The sequence below is a fragment of the Equus caballus genome, chromosome 7 (genome assembly GCF_041296265.1).
Source record: "Equus caballus isolate H_3958 breed thoroughbred chromosome 7, TB-T2T, whole genome shotgun sequence".
NCBI lineage: Eukaryota > Metazoa > Chordata > Mammalia > Perissodactyla > Equidae > Equus > Equus caballus.
This window is the reverse complement of record NC_091690.1, coordinates 22,858,311-22,873,516: the sequence shown is the minus strand read 5'-3', so window position 1 is coordinate 22,873,516 and position 15,206 is coordinate 22,858,311. Positions and strand designations below refer to the sequence as shown.

At 47.7% G+C, this 15,206-nt stretch overlaps 1 protein-coding gene across 1 annotated transcript in view; it reads right to left on the bottom strand.

Annotated features, from left to right (window-relative positions):
• Positions 1-6,305: 6,305 nt before the first annotated feature.
• Positions 6,306-15,206, bottom strand: part of HTR3B (5-hydroxytryptamine receptor 3B) — a 29,552-nt gene continuing 20,651 nt past the window's right edge. The window contains 4 exon segments of the mRNA XM_070273517.1: positions 6,306-6,321; positions 6,373-6,497; positions 6,499-6,557; positions 6,692-6,902. Coding sequence (XP_070129618.1) covers positions 6,306-6,321; positions 6,373-6,497; positions 6,499-6,557; positions 6,692-6,902 — 411 coding nt within the window.

Genomic DNA, 15,206 nt, shown 5'->3' with positions numbered 1-15,206 from the left:
TCTCACTTAAGTCCTTAGCATGTGCCAGACCCTTTTCTAAGCAATTTACATGTAGCAACTCATTTATTTCTCGTAATAATGCTACAAGCTAGGTTTAATATTAGTCCCATTTTATAGACGAGGAAACTGAGGCACAGAGTTTAAATGACTTCTCCAAATTGCGTAGCTAATAAGTGGTGGAACTGGAATTTGAAACAGGGAATATGTGGTTCACCCAACACATATCGACATACTGATCGAGGGTCCACTGTGCGCCAGGCACTGCCGTAGGCACTGCAAATACAGCAGCGGACACAGTAAACTCTTGCTTCCCGGGGCTGACGTCTAGGGGTTCTAGAATAACACCAGCTAAGCACTCAGCACAGTGCTCGGCACATTACGAAACCCTCCATAAAAGTTAGCTCTGCTTATCCTCTGATCCACCTTGCCTATGGCAGACATCGCTAGTTGATCACAGCATTTGTTCCCACAGAGCCCACCTGTGGCCCCAAAATCTGTCTCAAGACAGAACTCCAGGCAGCTTCTGCCAAACCCTCAGGTTTGCACTGAGACCAAATCTGTGTCAGCTCTGGGTGACTATTCTGTAGTGGAACAGATGAATGTTTCTGACCCCAAAGCCTCTGGTGTCCACCACCCATGAGGAGGCTGTGGCAGGAGGATGGGACTGGGGTGGAGAAGGGAGCTTGTAGGGGAAGAGCTGGAAAGCAGAGATTGGCCAGGGAGGTGGGGAGAAAAAGAACTGCCAACAGCACCTCTACTCCCTTTGCTCTCGGCCTGGAGCTCCCCAAGGAGGATGAGCAGGGTGACTGGGAGCAGGGTCTGATCCAGGGCTGGCCATGCTGGTCCCTATGCAGCCCTGGTCCCTAGTGACACCAAGGAGGGCTGATAATCCCACTAGACTGACACAGGTGCCAGGTCTTTGGAGCGTGGCACTAGGCTGGGCAAGAGGTAGAGAGGACAAGGTAAAGGGCCCAGATCTGGAGTCTGTTGCCTAGCGGTGCCCTCCCGCCCCTGCAGAAAGCTCCACTGCAATTCCTGCTTTATGGCCTCTGCCCAATGAAGCACAAACTTAACTACATCACCCCCCTAACAGGACAGGGGCGGGGGCTGAGGGTGGCACGCTGGGCTGCTTCAGCCCCCTAATCTAATCACTGGCGTGGGTCATTTCAATTACGGACACCACAGTGTGGTGGCGGGCGTGGCTGCTCATAAAAGCCTGCCTCCTGTTGCTCAGCTAATTATGAAGCTCTTACTGTCTCGGCAGGTAAATAACTCAGGACTGAGAGCTTCCGGCTGCTGAGAGGGAGTGTGAGCCAGGGAACAGGCCAGGAAGACGCCTGAGGTGGGCTCCAGGGCACAGACGGGGGTGCAGCGAGGGAGGCACAGCCTTCCCGGAGGGAACACGGGAACTGGGGTCTCTGCCCTGGGGTGATCATCCATCAGTGGGGAATTGATGGAGGAACTCCTTACCTTTAAAACCCAAGATCTGAAGTTTTCTAGAAACCTCAGAGCCACAGGGTAGAGAAAAAACTTAAGCTGCATCCCCTTCTGCTATCCAGGGCGGCTCTTTGGTTTGCTTCCTGGTCTGACCCATCCAGGCTTAAAGCTGGACCACAGGAGACTGGCTGGGTCATAGAGATGTAAAAGATGAGGGCTCAGCTTACTTAACCACAATGGCTTCTCTCTTCCAGGACAAACAGAGAGGGAGACAGGGATGTCTTGGGACGAGGGTGAGACCCTCTGCCACCTGATTATTGACCATACAAAAGGCTGGGGAGGCTATGGGAGATCATAGCAGCAGCAATTGGAAGTTGTTCTGAGATGTAATGATGAACGCAGGGCTGCCCATCTAGCCTGGGGCTGTGCTTAACTAATTCCTTATTCTAGATGTCAGTGAAGTCCCTAGAACGGGAGCTGTGATTTCTTAGTGAGTGCTGAAACTACCTTAGATTCTGGGAAACGGCATATGGTAGGAGCATTCACAGCTGGGAAAATCCCATTTTTGCTCTGTTCCTCAGTTTCCTTCCTCTATGAAACAGGCATCGTGAAATTTATAAACACTTGGAGGGGCTGAGCTAAAGCTGCTCTGTAAATAAGGGCTGCGGGCACCCTATCTTCCTCCCACTGCAGAGGGACACTATTCCAGGAGGAGGTCTCCAGTGCCATTTGTTAGTAATGGTGCTGCTTCAGGAGGCACACTTGACCCTGGGGCCTAGAATGAGTCCCTGGCTGCCATGTTGAGGTGAGGGCCACTTGGTACTTAGACAGAGGAAGTCCGCACTGGGGCCCAGCTCAGTGGCTAGGCTTCCCTCCTGAAGGGCCGCTTCTTAGAGGCTGATGTAAAGAACCTGGGAGACTTCCACTAGGGAGGGAGCAAAGGTGAGCTGTGTGGGAAGTGGAATGGGAAGTCCCTTTGGCAGCGACCCCCCCACCCCAAGTCCCCTAGAAGGAGATATGTGATGGATTCAGCCATTGGCCTTTGGGTCCTGGAATAAAAGCACTTCTGGGGAGAACCAGGGCCTATAACTGGATTATGATAGAGGTAGTTGGAAGAGAGGCCTCACACCAAAGACTCAAGACTAGAACCCATCTGTTGATAGCAGGCGGGTCTCATTTTTATTTTGCAAAGTATTATTTACTTTTCAAAGTGCTGTTAAATACATTCTTCATTCTGATCCTCAAAATTCTGTGATGTGGGTAGAATAAGTATAAGCAGCCTCAACTTCAAACATGGTAAGCTGAAGCTCTAAGTTAAGCCCAAGGTCCCCTGGCTAGATAGTGATGGAGCCAGGACCAAAACCAGCTGCTTTCCCCATGACACAGCTGGAAAGGAAAGAGCTTACTGCAGGCCTCTTCCTCCTCTAGTAACTGAGGAAGAGAGACCTAGGGATCAATTCAGAGGCTACCTGAGCAGGTGGAGGCAGAGGAGGCCAGCGGTAGAAAGTGGGAAGTGAGGAGGGAAACAGGTGGAGGTTTGCATGGACACTTCCTGTTCACAAACTTCTTATGTTCCTCATTTCATTAACAGCAGCAGTGGAATTTCATGGACAATTGGCGTTGAGCACTAACTGGGAGGTAATGAGAGAAGGAGGATACAGGTAAAGGCTGTTTGAATTTAAATTCTTTTTCTTTGGGGGGATGGGGGACAGGTATTTTTTAAAGGCAATTTTAGTGCTGGAAAAGTTCCTAACAAACAGCTTTGGACTTTTGTGTCCTCTGCGGCTGCATAAGGAGCAAAGACTGTCAGCCCGCTGTGTTCTTCTGCCCACCAGCTCCTGATGGCGGCCCTGAGTGAGGGATGCTGAGGGACCACGTGTCTGACCTTGGGTAGATTTTGTCCCTCAGACTTGGGAAGACACACTAGAAATGTGTCCACCATCAGCCGTGAGCTGGAAGGAGTAGGTCTGCAGTAGTTATTGCAGAATCACTGTGAGCAAAACTCTGTATGGACCTGGGCAGAGATGGGGATAAAGTAGAAATGGAAAACAGGATTACTGTTCTGGGAGTGTGTGATCTCTCTGACAAGCGATGCACACACACACACACACACACACACACACACACACACACACGAGGCCACGAAACATTCAAAGAGAGAAGGCTATAAGGTAGGATAAGACTAAAGACAGAGAAGAGGGGACTGAGTCATGGGGTGATCAGGTGAAAAGATGAGAGAATAAGACTATTTTGAGCAGGGTTCTCAGATAGTGACATACACTTGGTGAAACAAAAGAAGAGCATGTCAAAAGTGGAGGCTTTGATGGAAATAAAACCCTTCCTGAGGAGAATGGCATGCAGGTTGGCTTGGCTTGATTGAAAACTCTGTTATAGAAAGCATGGGCTGGCTCCGTGGCCCAGTGGTTAAGTTCACGTGCTCCGCTTCGGCGGCCTGGGATTTCGCCAGTTCAGATCCTGGGCACGGACATGGCACTGCTCATCAGGCCACACTGAGGCGGTGTCCCACATGCCACAACTAGAAGGCCCCACAACTAAAATATACAACTATGTACTGGGGGGCTTTGGGGAGAAGAAGGAAGAAATAAAAAATATATATAAAAACAGAAAAAGAAGATTGGCAATAGTTGTTAGCTCAGGTGCCAATCCAAAAAAAAAAAAATGTCATAGAAAGCAATGAGAAAGGAAGAAAGGCAAATATAAGTGGAGGGAAATTTTGTGGAAAGCTGAGATTCTAATCTTAGGATTCAGGTTGTAAGGCCCCAGGACCTGCCCTAAGATAGGCTCAATTCAGATTTGGCTACTGAAGTCTTGATTCATTACCCAAGTGCCAGGTGATCAGGGCTCTTCCGTTCTGGACAGCTAGCTGTGGACATAGAGGGAAGCTAAGGGGCCATTAAGACTGTGATGGTTAATTTTATATGTCAATGTGGCTAGGCCACAGTACCCAGATATTTGGTCACACATTCTTCTAGATGCTTCTGTGAAGGTATTTTTTAGATGGGGTTAACATTTAAATCAGTAGACTTTGAGTAAAACAGATTATCTTCCAGAATGTAGATGGGCCTCATCCAATCATTTGAAAGCCTTAAGAGAAAAAGACTGACCTATCCAGCAGAAGAGGAAATTCTGCCAGCAGACTGCCTTTAGACTTGAACCGCAACTCTTCCCCGAGGCTCCAGCCTGCTGGCCTAACCTGCAGATGTTGTATTTGCCAAACTTCCACAATCACATGAGTGTTATGGGCTGAATTGTGCCTCCCCAAGATTCATATGTTGGATCCTAATCCCTAGTACCTCATTATGTGACTGTATTTGGAGAAAGGGCCCTTAAAGAAGTAATTAAGGTTCAGTGAGGTCATTGGGTGGGCCTTAGTTCAATATGAACAGTGCCCTTATAAGAAGAGGAAATTTGGACACAGGCACACACAGAGGGAAGACCATATGAGGACACAGAGAGAAGGCACCCATCTACAAGCCAAGGAGAGAGGCCTCAGAAGAAACCAACCCTGCCAGCATCTTGATCTCGGAATTCCAGCCTCCAGAACTGTGAGAAAATGCATCTCTGTTTAAGCCACCCAGTCTGTGGATTTCACTATGGCAGCCGCAGCAGACTAACACAGGGTAGTGGATTACAAATTCCTTAAACCCAAGGGCCATGCATTTAGCCTGTTCCTCAGCTCAGTGCCTTCCACACAGTGTGTGTTGACTAAACGCTGTGCTAGATAGGGGCTGGGAGACTTGGCACCTGGATTCCTTCCAACAGTAATGCACTGAGGAGGCACAGAGGAAGAGGGACTCAACCAGGGTAGTGGAAACAGGAGTTTCAGGACACAGATATGGTGGGGATTTTGTGTTCTGGTTTGTACAAGGTTGACCTCGAGAATCAAGTCATGTAAAGAATGATCTGTGACTGACTGACTTTGTATTCTCTGGTGTGTCTAACATGATGCCTAGGATTTAATTGACAGTCAGTAAAGGTTATGTTGAATGGTTGACTGAATAAGTGTCCAACACAGGACTGGGAGATGGACTGGTCTTACACTTTTTAAAAAATTGTTAAATCATACATATATACTTGTATGCCTAGAAATTTTCTGAAAGAAAGATTGCTAATGTCGTTGCTTTTGGGGAGTGAACTCAGATAAGAAGGCAGGCTTACTTTCCACTGTCTACCTCATACTGTTCATACATTTTCATCATGACTGCATTCCTCCTGGGTCATTCAGGAGCCCATTAGGTGTGAGTACCTGGGCTGAATGAAAAGAGGCAAGGGGGACTCAAGGGCTTTTTAACCCTAGGTGAGCCAGAGGCTTCTGAGGCCCCCTTGGACTTCCCACTGAAGCTGATGGCCTGGTCCTTCAAGGAAGGTTGTGGGCAAACCTGGGCAGTGGGTTGGGGACTCTCTCTATCTGCTGAGGAGAGGAAAGGCTGTGCTGAGCTGCACAGAGCTGCCTTGTATAAGTAGGATGTCTTGGCTTGATCCACCCAGGAGATTTTCTAAGCTAGGGGCCAGCCCACATTGGCTCAGTCTGAGTTTAGGGGCTGAGATGATTCTCATACTTTTTCATATTAAGCTACTAGAACCCAAATTTATACAAACTCCGTGTGTCAGTGCATCAGCACTCTACTATTCTGGAGTCATTAACTCAGTCACTTTAGGTAATTGGTTGAAATTGGAAAAAAAAAAAAAAAAAGCTAAGGTGACTGAGGGCCCTACCACCAAGCTAAAACGAGGCTTTCTGGAAAGCCAGCAGGAAGTGGTCTTCCATCCCCAGAACGATAATGTAAAATGCAGTGCAGAGGATAAGAAGCAGGAGTTTCAAATTGTTCACACAGCCTAGCGCTCCATCAGTGGGAACTGGTGCTGAGGGTGAAACAGCAAGACAGGGTAGGGGCCTCAAGGCTTCTCCCAAACCTGTTACTACAGCAAGCTGGGGCCCTGGGATCCATTCTCGGCCCGTCAGCATTGGTGTCCCCTCGAAGGCACAAGAGGGGTCGCTCCTGCCCACTGTGCTGCTCACTGTGGAGGAATTTGACCAAACAGGATGAACTTAGATAAGCTGAGAACCAAGAAGTCCATGCAGACTGTGAAGAAGACCCCTGAGGGAAGGAACCAGGAGAGGTGGAGTTAGTCTGAGCCTCTGGGGCCTCTCCCTCTCCTCATCTGAAATGCAGCATCAGATCTTTGAGGGGAGTTATATACATGGGGGTCTGGTAATCCCAAGGCTGCTTACCAGCCAGAGGGGTGCTCACTATGCTCCTGGGCATCTCAGCAGACATGTTGACCCTGAAGACGGTGTAGCCCACCAGCACGCTGGTGTTGAACACAGTCCTGGCACAGCAGGTGGGTGGCAGCTAGAAGCTCCCCAGGTCCACAAGCATGAGGAAGATGCTGGGAATCGGCAGCCTCACGACATAGACCAGCGAGCACCTGAGAATCACCACCTGCCCAGGGACAAGGAATCTGTTGAAAAGAGGGTCTAAGCCAACACAACAATGTTTGGCCAAATCCATAGCCAAGAACGCTCTCTGAAGTCCAAACATGTTTGCATAATGTGAAAAGTCTATGTAGTTTAGAAATAGGAGATTGTTTTGTGATGTAGAAAATAGGAAAAAAATCCTTTTGGCTTTTATGTAGAGCTAATATTAATATTATTAATAATTGTAATAATAGGAAGCAGCTACCATTTATTTACCGCTTGTTGGAGCCCAGGCACTGGTTGGATGCTTCATCTCATTCAGTCCTCACAACAGCTCTAAGGGCCTGGTCTCATCACCTCCATCTTACACGCAAGGAAACTGAGGCTCATAAAGATGAAATTGCTTGTCCAAACTCACACAGCTGGTGAGTGAGAAACTGTTTTAAAACCAGCTTTACACCAAAATCTTTCTTCTTAAATTGCTTATTATGCAATATATTGTACTGTTTTTGGTTTAGTCTATCCTCTTACTTGGAAGGCGAGTGCCTTAGCACCTGCGTATCTGTCAGAGTCTGGGCAGGAAGAAATAGCGCAATTAAATTGGGAAATCTGAGGCGGGCTTGACTGGGTGTGGGCCAGACATAAGGAAACAGGAGGGCAGTGCTGCAGGGGGCGGGGGCACTGAGTGAGCTGGTCCTTCCCTTACACCGGAAGGGGCCCAGGGCTGGAAACGTGACTGGAGCCTGAGAAGAGAGAGGCCTGTCAGACAGGAGTCGTGGCTTCCCCTTAGGGGCATAGCCAGCAGGAGGACTCCACAGGGAAGGAAATGGAGAGAGAAGCTCCCCACTCACTCTCCCCACCTCCCATCTCCTGCCACTGCTCCCCTTGCCCTCTACCGGCCAAACATGACCAGAGGTCCCATGTCTGCAGGCCGCCACCCAGTCTCCAGCAGCACGCAGCAGGAGGCGAAGGCAGAAAGTGGATCTGAGCAAGGGGCCAGCTGAAGATATCCGAGGAGCCTGTGGTATGGCTGGGCGCACAGAGCTGCTGAGTGGGTTTTGCAGCTGGGAATTTGAGTCTCATAAAATTACAATGATTGTTGCCATTTTTTTTATACCTAACTTCTCTGGGATGGTGATAGGAAGTGTCTTTAATAAACACAAGCTCTGTTTTCATCCTTCCTGGAGAGAAACCAGGAAATATCAGGGCTACTGTCCCACCAGGCTGTGGACCCTTTGAGAGCGAGAGCAGCAACTATTTTTTAACCCCTCACAGGGCCAAAAAAGAATACTTATCTTACAGTATTTGATAAATATTTGCTGAACAAATGGATGTTCTGGACCTTTTGTTGTCAGATTTGGAAAAAAATAATGTGCGAAATCTCCCATTTCTCTGATTCACCGAACAAGTGAATGCTTTCTATGCGTCAGATGGTGTGCTAACTAATGCTTTTACACCTGTGATGTGATTTATTTAATCCTCACTGTGAGCCTGTTAGCAGGTAATAAAACATCCCCCCTTCATAGATTTTTAAAAACAAAGCTCAGCCCCTTAAGTAAGTTGAGTCAGTGGCAGAGCTGGGATGTGCCCCACATCTTCTGATTCCAAACCCAGTGTTCTTTCCTGTACAGCGTCCTCTTGATCTGAGCAGACTCTGAGTTGAGTTGTGAGTTCTTCTCCCTCATCTCTGTCTCCCTCTCTGGAAGGGACTCACATAGAAATGAGCCAAGGCAGAGGCCAGGGATGGAGCAGAAGGTGGCAGGGGCAGAGCTTGGCTGGATGAGACCAGACATCACCTGGCTGATGAGAGTGGGGGCTCCCCAGCCAACGGGTCTGAGAGCATATCCCGACGCAGTGGAGCTTGGCAGGCTGGAGCTGTTTGGCGGACTGTAGTCTGGCTGTTGTCTTTCACATTAAACACGATTGGCTGCAAATATCTAAACAGGAGCAGCAATTACTGCTTTGCAATAATTTGGTTAAAATACCTTTCTACCAAAGTGCAGTCAACAAGAAAAACAACAACAACACGAGCTGTCATCAAGCTGCACCTCTCTAGCTCCCTTCGTCTTGCTATGACCGAGACCACTGTGGTCAGGTGGGGGCAGTAAGAAGGGAGTCAAATGGTTAGAGTCCACAGGGGGCCTTGTGTTGTGGGCCCAGCCTGGGCTATTGGTGGTCTGGCTATAGGGGGTGGTTGGGGGCAACCAAGCCTGCTGTCTCTGGTGGGTAGAAGCAGGAACACCCTGTTGAGACTTCATGGTGGATATTACATGAAGGAGATGTAAGTCCAAGAATATCACCCTAAAGAAAAGTACAAGAGGATGTGTTAAGTGAAAAAAACCACCCAGGCTTAGAGGCAAAGGAACAGAGCTCCTGAGCCCTCAATTCAAGGTGTCTACATGTGCTAGTTTAAGTGATCCTGGGTAAGGTGTTTAACCTCTCCATGCCTTGATTTCCCCTTTTTTAGACAGCAGTTTACTTTTGCCGTGCCAAACACCTTGGGTACAACTGAGATGAGCTGCCATACTCTCTACATAAAGTTCCTGTGTAAACAGACGTGCTGCAATGACTCCTCTCCACACAGAGCCTGATGCAGAGAGTGAATGTGAATCTGGGCCAGAACCAAAGATGAGCACTGTGGCTCATGAGCGTCCCTGATTTCCAGAAAGTGCAGTTTTATCAAACCACATATTCCCCAAGGGGCCAAGGGAGAGGTGTGGCAAGAGCTAAGATGTTGGGAGGCAGAACAGCTTCATGGGCATGCACCCCATGTGGTTGCACAGAGCTAAGCACTTAGAAGGGCCCCGCACTTGGTTTAATGCTCTGCTGGTGCCATTTTGAAATTCTTAAGAATTTTCGAACAGAGGGCCTTGCCTTTTCACTTTGCACTAGGCCCCACAAATTATGTACCCGGTCCTAGGAGAGGATATTCCTCACTGGATATCAACAGTAGCTGAAAGTAGAGAGGAAATATGTAAGTATAAAAACAGAAAATTACCTTCTGTGGTAACATAAAGCAGAAATCTCCTTCATCTATGTATGGATTATACAAGAGTAAAACTAGACAGGCCGTCCAAAACCACTTCATCCATGTTCCTGCCTTTAGCAAGGATGTTCCCACTCCTAAGACCGACCAAATAGTACCTGCGGCTTTGGTTTTCTTCAAGAACAAAGGAGCTGCCTTTTTCTTTAGGTTGATTTAGGGGCGATATTACCTATGGACCAAACTAATTTTCTCTACAAGCCAAGCGCAGCCTAAAGAAACTCTAATTTTATCACAGTCTTCAGAAATGTTTTGTTTTCATATCTCATTTGATCCTCAAAGCCCTTTATTCCTTTGTTCAAGAAACATTAATTGAGCACGAACAAAATGTCAGGAACTATCCTCAATATTGGAGGGAGAACTGTTAACAGGACAGGTCCCTGCCCTTCCCCCCCGACATCTTATGGGATCAGGTACCAGACTCTGGTACTTAGATATTTCACAAGCCTGCAGACAGAGAGGAAGTTTGCCCCAGAATGGACCATAACCAGAGTCTACACCTGATTTAGATTATGATATTTGGACTTTTTGGGTTTAAAAATATTTTGGTCTTAGAGTTGCTGCTAGAATGGATTAGGACTTTTGGGGATGTTGGGACAGAGCGACTGCATTTTGCGCATGGGACAGACATGAGTTTTGGAGTGCCAGAGGGCAGCAGACTGTACTGGGTTGAATAATGCCCCCAAGAATTCCTGTCCTTCCCAGAAGCTCAGAATGTGACCTTATTTGGAAACAAGATTGTTGCAGATCTAATTAGTTGAGATGAAGTTTTCCTGGAGTATGGTGGGCCCTTACCTCAATATGACTGGAGTCCTTACAAGAAGAGAAGAGACACACGAAGGAGAATGCCAAGCGAAGATGGAGGCAGAGATTGGAGTGATAGATCTACAAACCAAGGAACGCCAAAGATTGCTAGCAACCACCAAAAGTTAGGAGAGAGGCATGCTCCTCAGGGTGCCCAGAAGGAACCAGCCCTGCCAACAAGTTAATTTCAGGCTTTTAGCCTCCAGAACTGTGAGAGAATAAATTTCTATGTTTTAAGCCACCCAGTCTGTGGTACTTTGTTAGAGAAGCCCTAGGAAACGAATACAGGCGACTCACCCAGTAACACACAGTGTATGGATGCCAAAGAATGGGCTGGAACACACTGCGTTATGTTTAGTTGTGTGTCACCATCATAAAGGATTAGGCACATAGTTTCTGGAGTCAGATTGCCTGGGTTTAAGTCCGGGCTTCACCAGTCACCCTGTAACCTTGGGTAAGTTACTTAACTTCTCCGCACCTCAATTCACCCATTTGTAAAAATGTGGATACTTGAGTACCCATCTCACAGAAATGTCAGGATTATGCGTACAAACTTAAAATGATGCCTGATGCAGAGCAAGTGCTCGGTTTTGCAGTTATTGTTATTATGTCTCCCTGGGCAGGTTTTGAAATTCTTGATATCAGGAGTCTCGTTTTATTCATGCTTGTGTCCTCAGTGCTTACCATTGAGCCTGGCACATTGTAATAGCTCAACAGATGTGCATTGAGTTGTATTACAGTGTGTTAATAATGCTACTTTTAGTTCCAATAGGGTGGGAGAATGGAGTTAGCCCAAATGAGGGCTCTCCAATTGAGGTCAGTCCTCTGACGGCTACCTCTCTGGGGGTGACGCCAAAGGCAGTAACCCCTGCTTATACTGGGGGAAGGTATGTCACCAGCTCAGTGAGCCACTGCTCTCTGCAGAACTGCCCCTACCTAGAGCCCATCGTTTCTAACGGACTAAAGGAGCTGGTGCCTTTAAATTCCACAGAAAAGGAAGGAAAAGCACTTTAGTTTCAGTCCGTGTTCTCCATTAGACACCCTTCAGGTGTTAGCAATATTATGCCACAATTTCATTATCCATTAAAGCCAGGTAATAATAAGTACACAAAGGTATTTGGAGCCTATTGATGTTAATGAAAGAGATCAATCTAATTCAGAATGTGTGTGTGGAGAGCTCCTTGGAGATGGAATAGGCCCCAAGGTTAGCCTCTAATTGCCTCCTTGATGGTAGACCCCACCAGTACTCAATTTTGCATGACCGTCTTTATGACATAGTTGGAATTTTGACGCCCAGACTCACGCTTCATACAGAAGCCCATTTTCCTCCTCTTCCAAGCCCCTCTCAACATTCCCAGTTCTGAAAGAAGGGGAAAGTTGCTGCCATTTACGTAAGATCCTTGCACCAGAGACTTTCTTGGATCTGGCCACGGGTTGGGCTGGATTAGCAGGAAGTCCAGGACTCCTTGAGTGACCCTGGAAAGGTTTCCAGGGCTCTGAATTCTCATTCCCTCTCTCTGTTTCTCTGTTTCTCTCTCTGTCTCTTTCTCTTTCTCTCTGGAGTGATCTGGGGGAGCTCAGGAGGATCTTCTGTCAAGTGTATGAGCTGCATTCAGTGGCTACCTCAACAAAATTACCCTAACCTAGAAAGGAAAATTATGTCAGAAAAAGAAAATAAATGAGGCACATTTCTCTCTCAAAAGCCCCTCTGAATTTTTCTAGGAGTCCCCTATAGGCCTCCCAATTCCTGCCTGAGTGAGCACTTTATGCAGTGTGAGGATATCTGTGGTTGGACTCACTTTAGTTCCCACAGCTGTCCACCCTGCTCCATCCAACGTGAGTTCTTAAATTTTATTCCTACCTACTCCCACTTCTACCTCCATTCTTTTCTTTTTCTCCTCCCCCTCCTCCCCCTCCTCCTCTCCCTCCTCCTCCTCTTTCTTCTTCTCTCCAAGCCTCCCAGTACATAGTGGCATATTCCATTTGCAGGTCCTTCTAGTTTTACCATGTGGGATGCCACCTCAGCATGGCTTGATGAGTGGTGCCAGGTCCACATCCAGGATCCGAACCAGTGAAATCTTGGGCTGGAGAAGTGGAGCATGCGAACTGAACCACTCAGCCATGGGGCCGGCCACTCTACCTCCATTCTTTAAAAAAACAAAACAGAATATTACCATACAGAAATCGAATGCTCACCCTGCTGTTTTTGGGAACCAGCAACTCCAATAATGTTTTGGAGGAAACCTCCCCTCCCATGGCTGCTGGATGCCAGGCTGCACACAGACATCCTTGTAGGAAGAAGTGCCTGTGCCCCGGGCTCCCTGTGGAATGCAGCCCGACTCCAAAGCGTCAGTGGTGCCTCCTCATAAACAGCGTGTGCCCTAGAGCCCACAGATATGATCGCACATTAGCTGACACTAACAGGGCATCTGGAGCATTGGGCTTAGCATCAATGGCAGCAGTGTACTTCAGGCCCAGGGTGAAGACATGTTTAGAATAAATCACTGTTCCTCCTGCCTACCCCACCTATCCCCAGCCCCAGCCTGGCCTGGAACACAGCAGGAGATTAGATTAAGAGGGAGATGGCCCCTTGCCATTGGGACCCTGGCAGGCCCCATGTTGGCACGGAACTAGGCTCTGAATTTCACGTCATCGGCCGAGGGCTGTTGAAGGACGCCAGAGTGCCTCGGCTGCTAAATTCAGAGTAGGATGTCTGGCACGGAGTAAGAGAACATGAGCCTCACCAGGTGCACACAGCAGGAACGGGGAGGCACGGAGGTGAGAGAGGCTGAGGGAGACAGAGAACCAGGACAGTCACTGAATCGACTTTAAGTCTTTCTTAAGCTTTCTTAAACTTGCAGAATCACTCCTGAGTCTGGCTCCCTGCCAGACCAAATACGATCTGTGAATCTACTCCAGATTCTTTCCCTACTCTTTTCCCGAGGGTCAGGGTGGAAGCCAGCCCTGCTAGATAACCCACCTTAGCCCCCAGGGCAAAGGGACCAGGGAAAAGCTCCAAGAACATGAACATGCCCACTTCCAGCACGCCTTGATGTCAATGCTGTGAATGGAGAAGGAGCATGGTCGTGAACAGAGCAAAGGAATGGGACCCTGTCTCCTCTGCTTCCTTAAACAATCTTCTACACCTCTTCATCATATTTAATAATGGAACTCGTACATAGAAAAACTTTGCCACTGTTGAGAAGACAGATTAATATTTAGGATGAAGGGTGACAGGGAACTACAAATAATGGCTGCCCTATGGAGAGAGTGAGAGCGTGTGTGCGCGTGTGTGGGTGTGCAGGCACGCTCCTGTTTACCTGCCCCGTCTCTCGCCTTTGTTTGTCTCCTCCGTGCGGTGTAGGTAATGGTGTGTGCAGCGTTCTCCGGAGCGCTTGGTAGGTGACGGTGTTCCACCTCGCACGTGCTACTCCCTCACATTTCCCTTTAATGCTCTCCATTATTCGGGCTGCATTAATAATGTTTGCGGGCTGATATCTTTAAAATTAATGAGGTGTTTACTCTTAGCCAAGAAACTCATTGAAATTAAAAAAGCTTTCTTTTTACCCCTCCCTTTCCCTCGCTAAAAAAAGTGGACAAAAAACCCACAATGCAAGCTTTGCTAAAACCCAAGCAGAATAGGCAAGAACCCAAACCCCACCGCTAGGAAGGTGTGAGTCGCAAATAGCTAGGACCCAGCATTAGACGTTAGTCAGGTTCAAAACACAGCTGTTTCTAAGAGGCCCTGATTTAACAAGAGTTTTGCTGGAAAGCTGCACACACCACCTTTTAACCCACAGAGCTTCATGTGTGCCCTCAATAATAGCTTATTTCACTACCACCCACCCTTGGCATATAATTATCCATTGTAACCATAGCACCTTAGTCTTGTCTGAATTTTCCTTTTTATTCAAAAGGTTTGTTTCCAGGAGAATTCATCTTGTGTGCAATCCTGACCTGTCTGTAGTCTCTGTTTTTCAATTGGATCCATTACCTGGCATGAAAGACCCACCCCAACTACTACCACCTTAGCTAACTTTGTGCAGAAAAGCAGAACTGACTACTAATGATGTGAGTCTACCGGTTGCATGAACCTGCTGCAGACCACGTATCAGGACGGCTTGCCAGGAGGGCCAGGGAAGGGAGAGTGGTGCCTCTGGAGTGCACAGCAGCGGGCTTCACTGTCCTACCCTCCCACTGCCGCTCAGGCTCCTGCTGGACAAATTTCCCTCTGAAGAATGCAACCAAGAGCCTTCCCAGTGGCGCATCTGAGAAGTTCGGGTTCTCATCACGTCCTTTTAGGACCGTTGTTCTCTCCGGTCCAGAAACTACCAGTGGTCTCTGAGGATCCTGCAGGTGATTTGTTAGCTAATTTCTCAAAATATTCAAGTTAATAATATAATAATTTTATGTATCTGCATCTGGAATTAATTAATAATTTACTCAATTAAAAACAGGACAATAATTTTGAAGAGACACTCT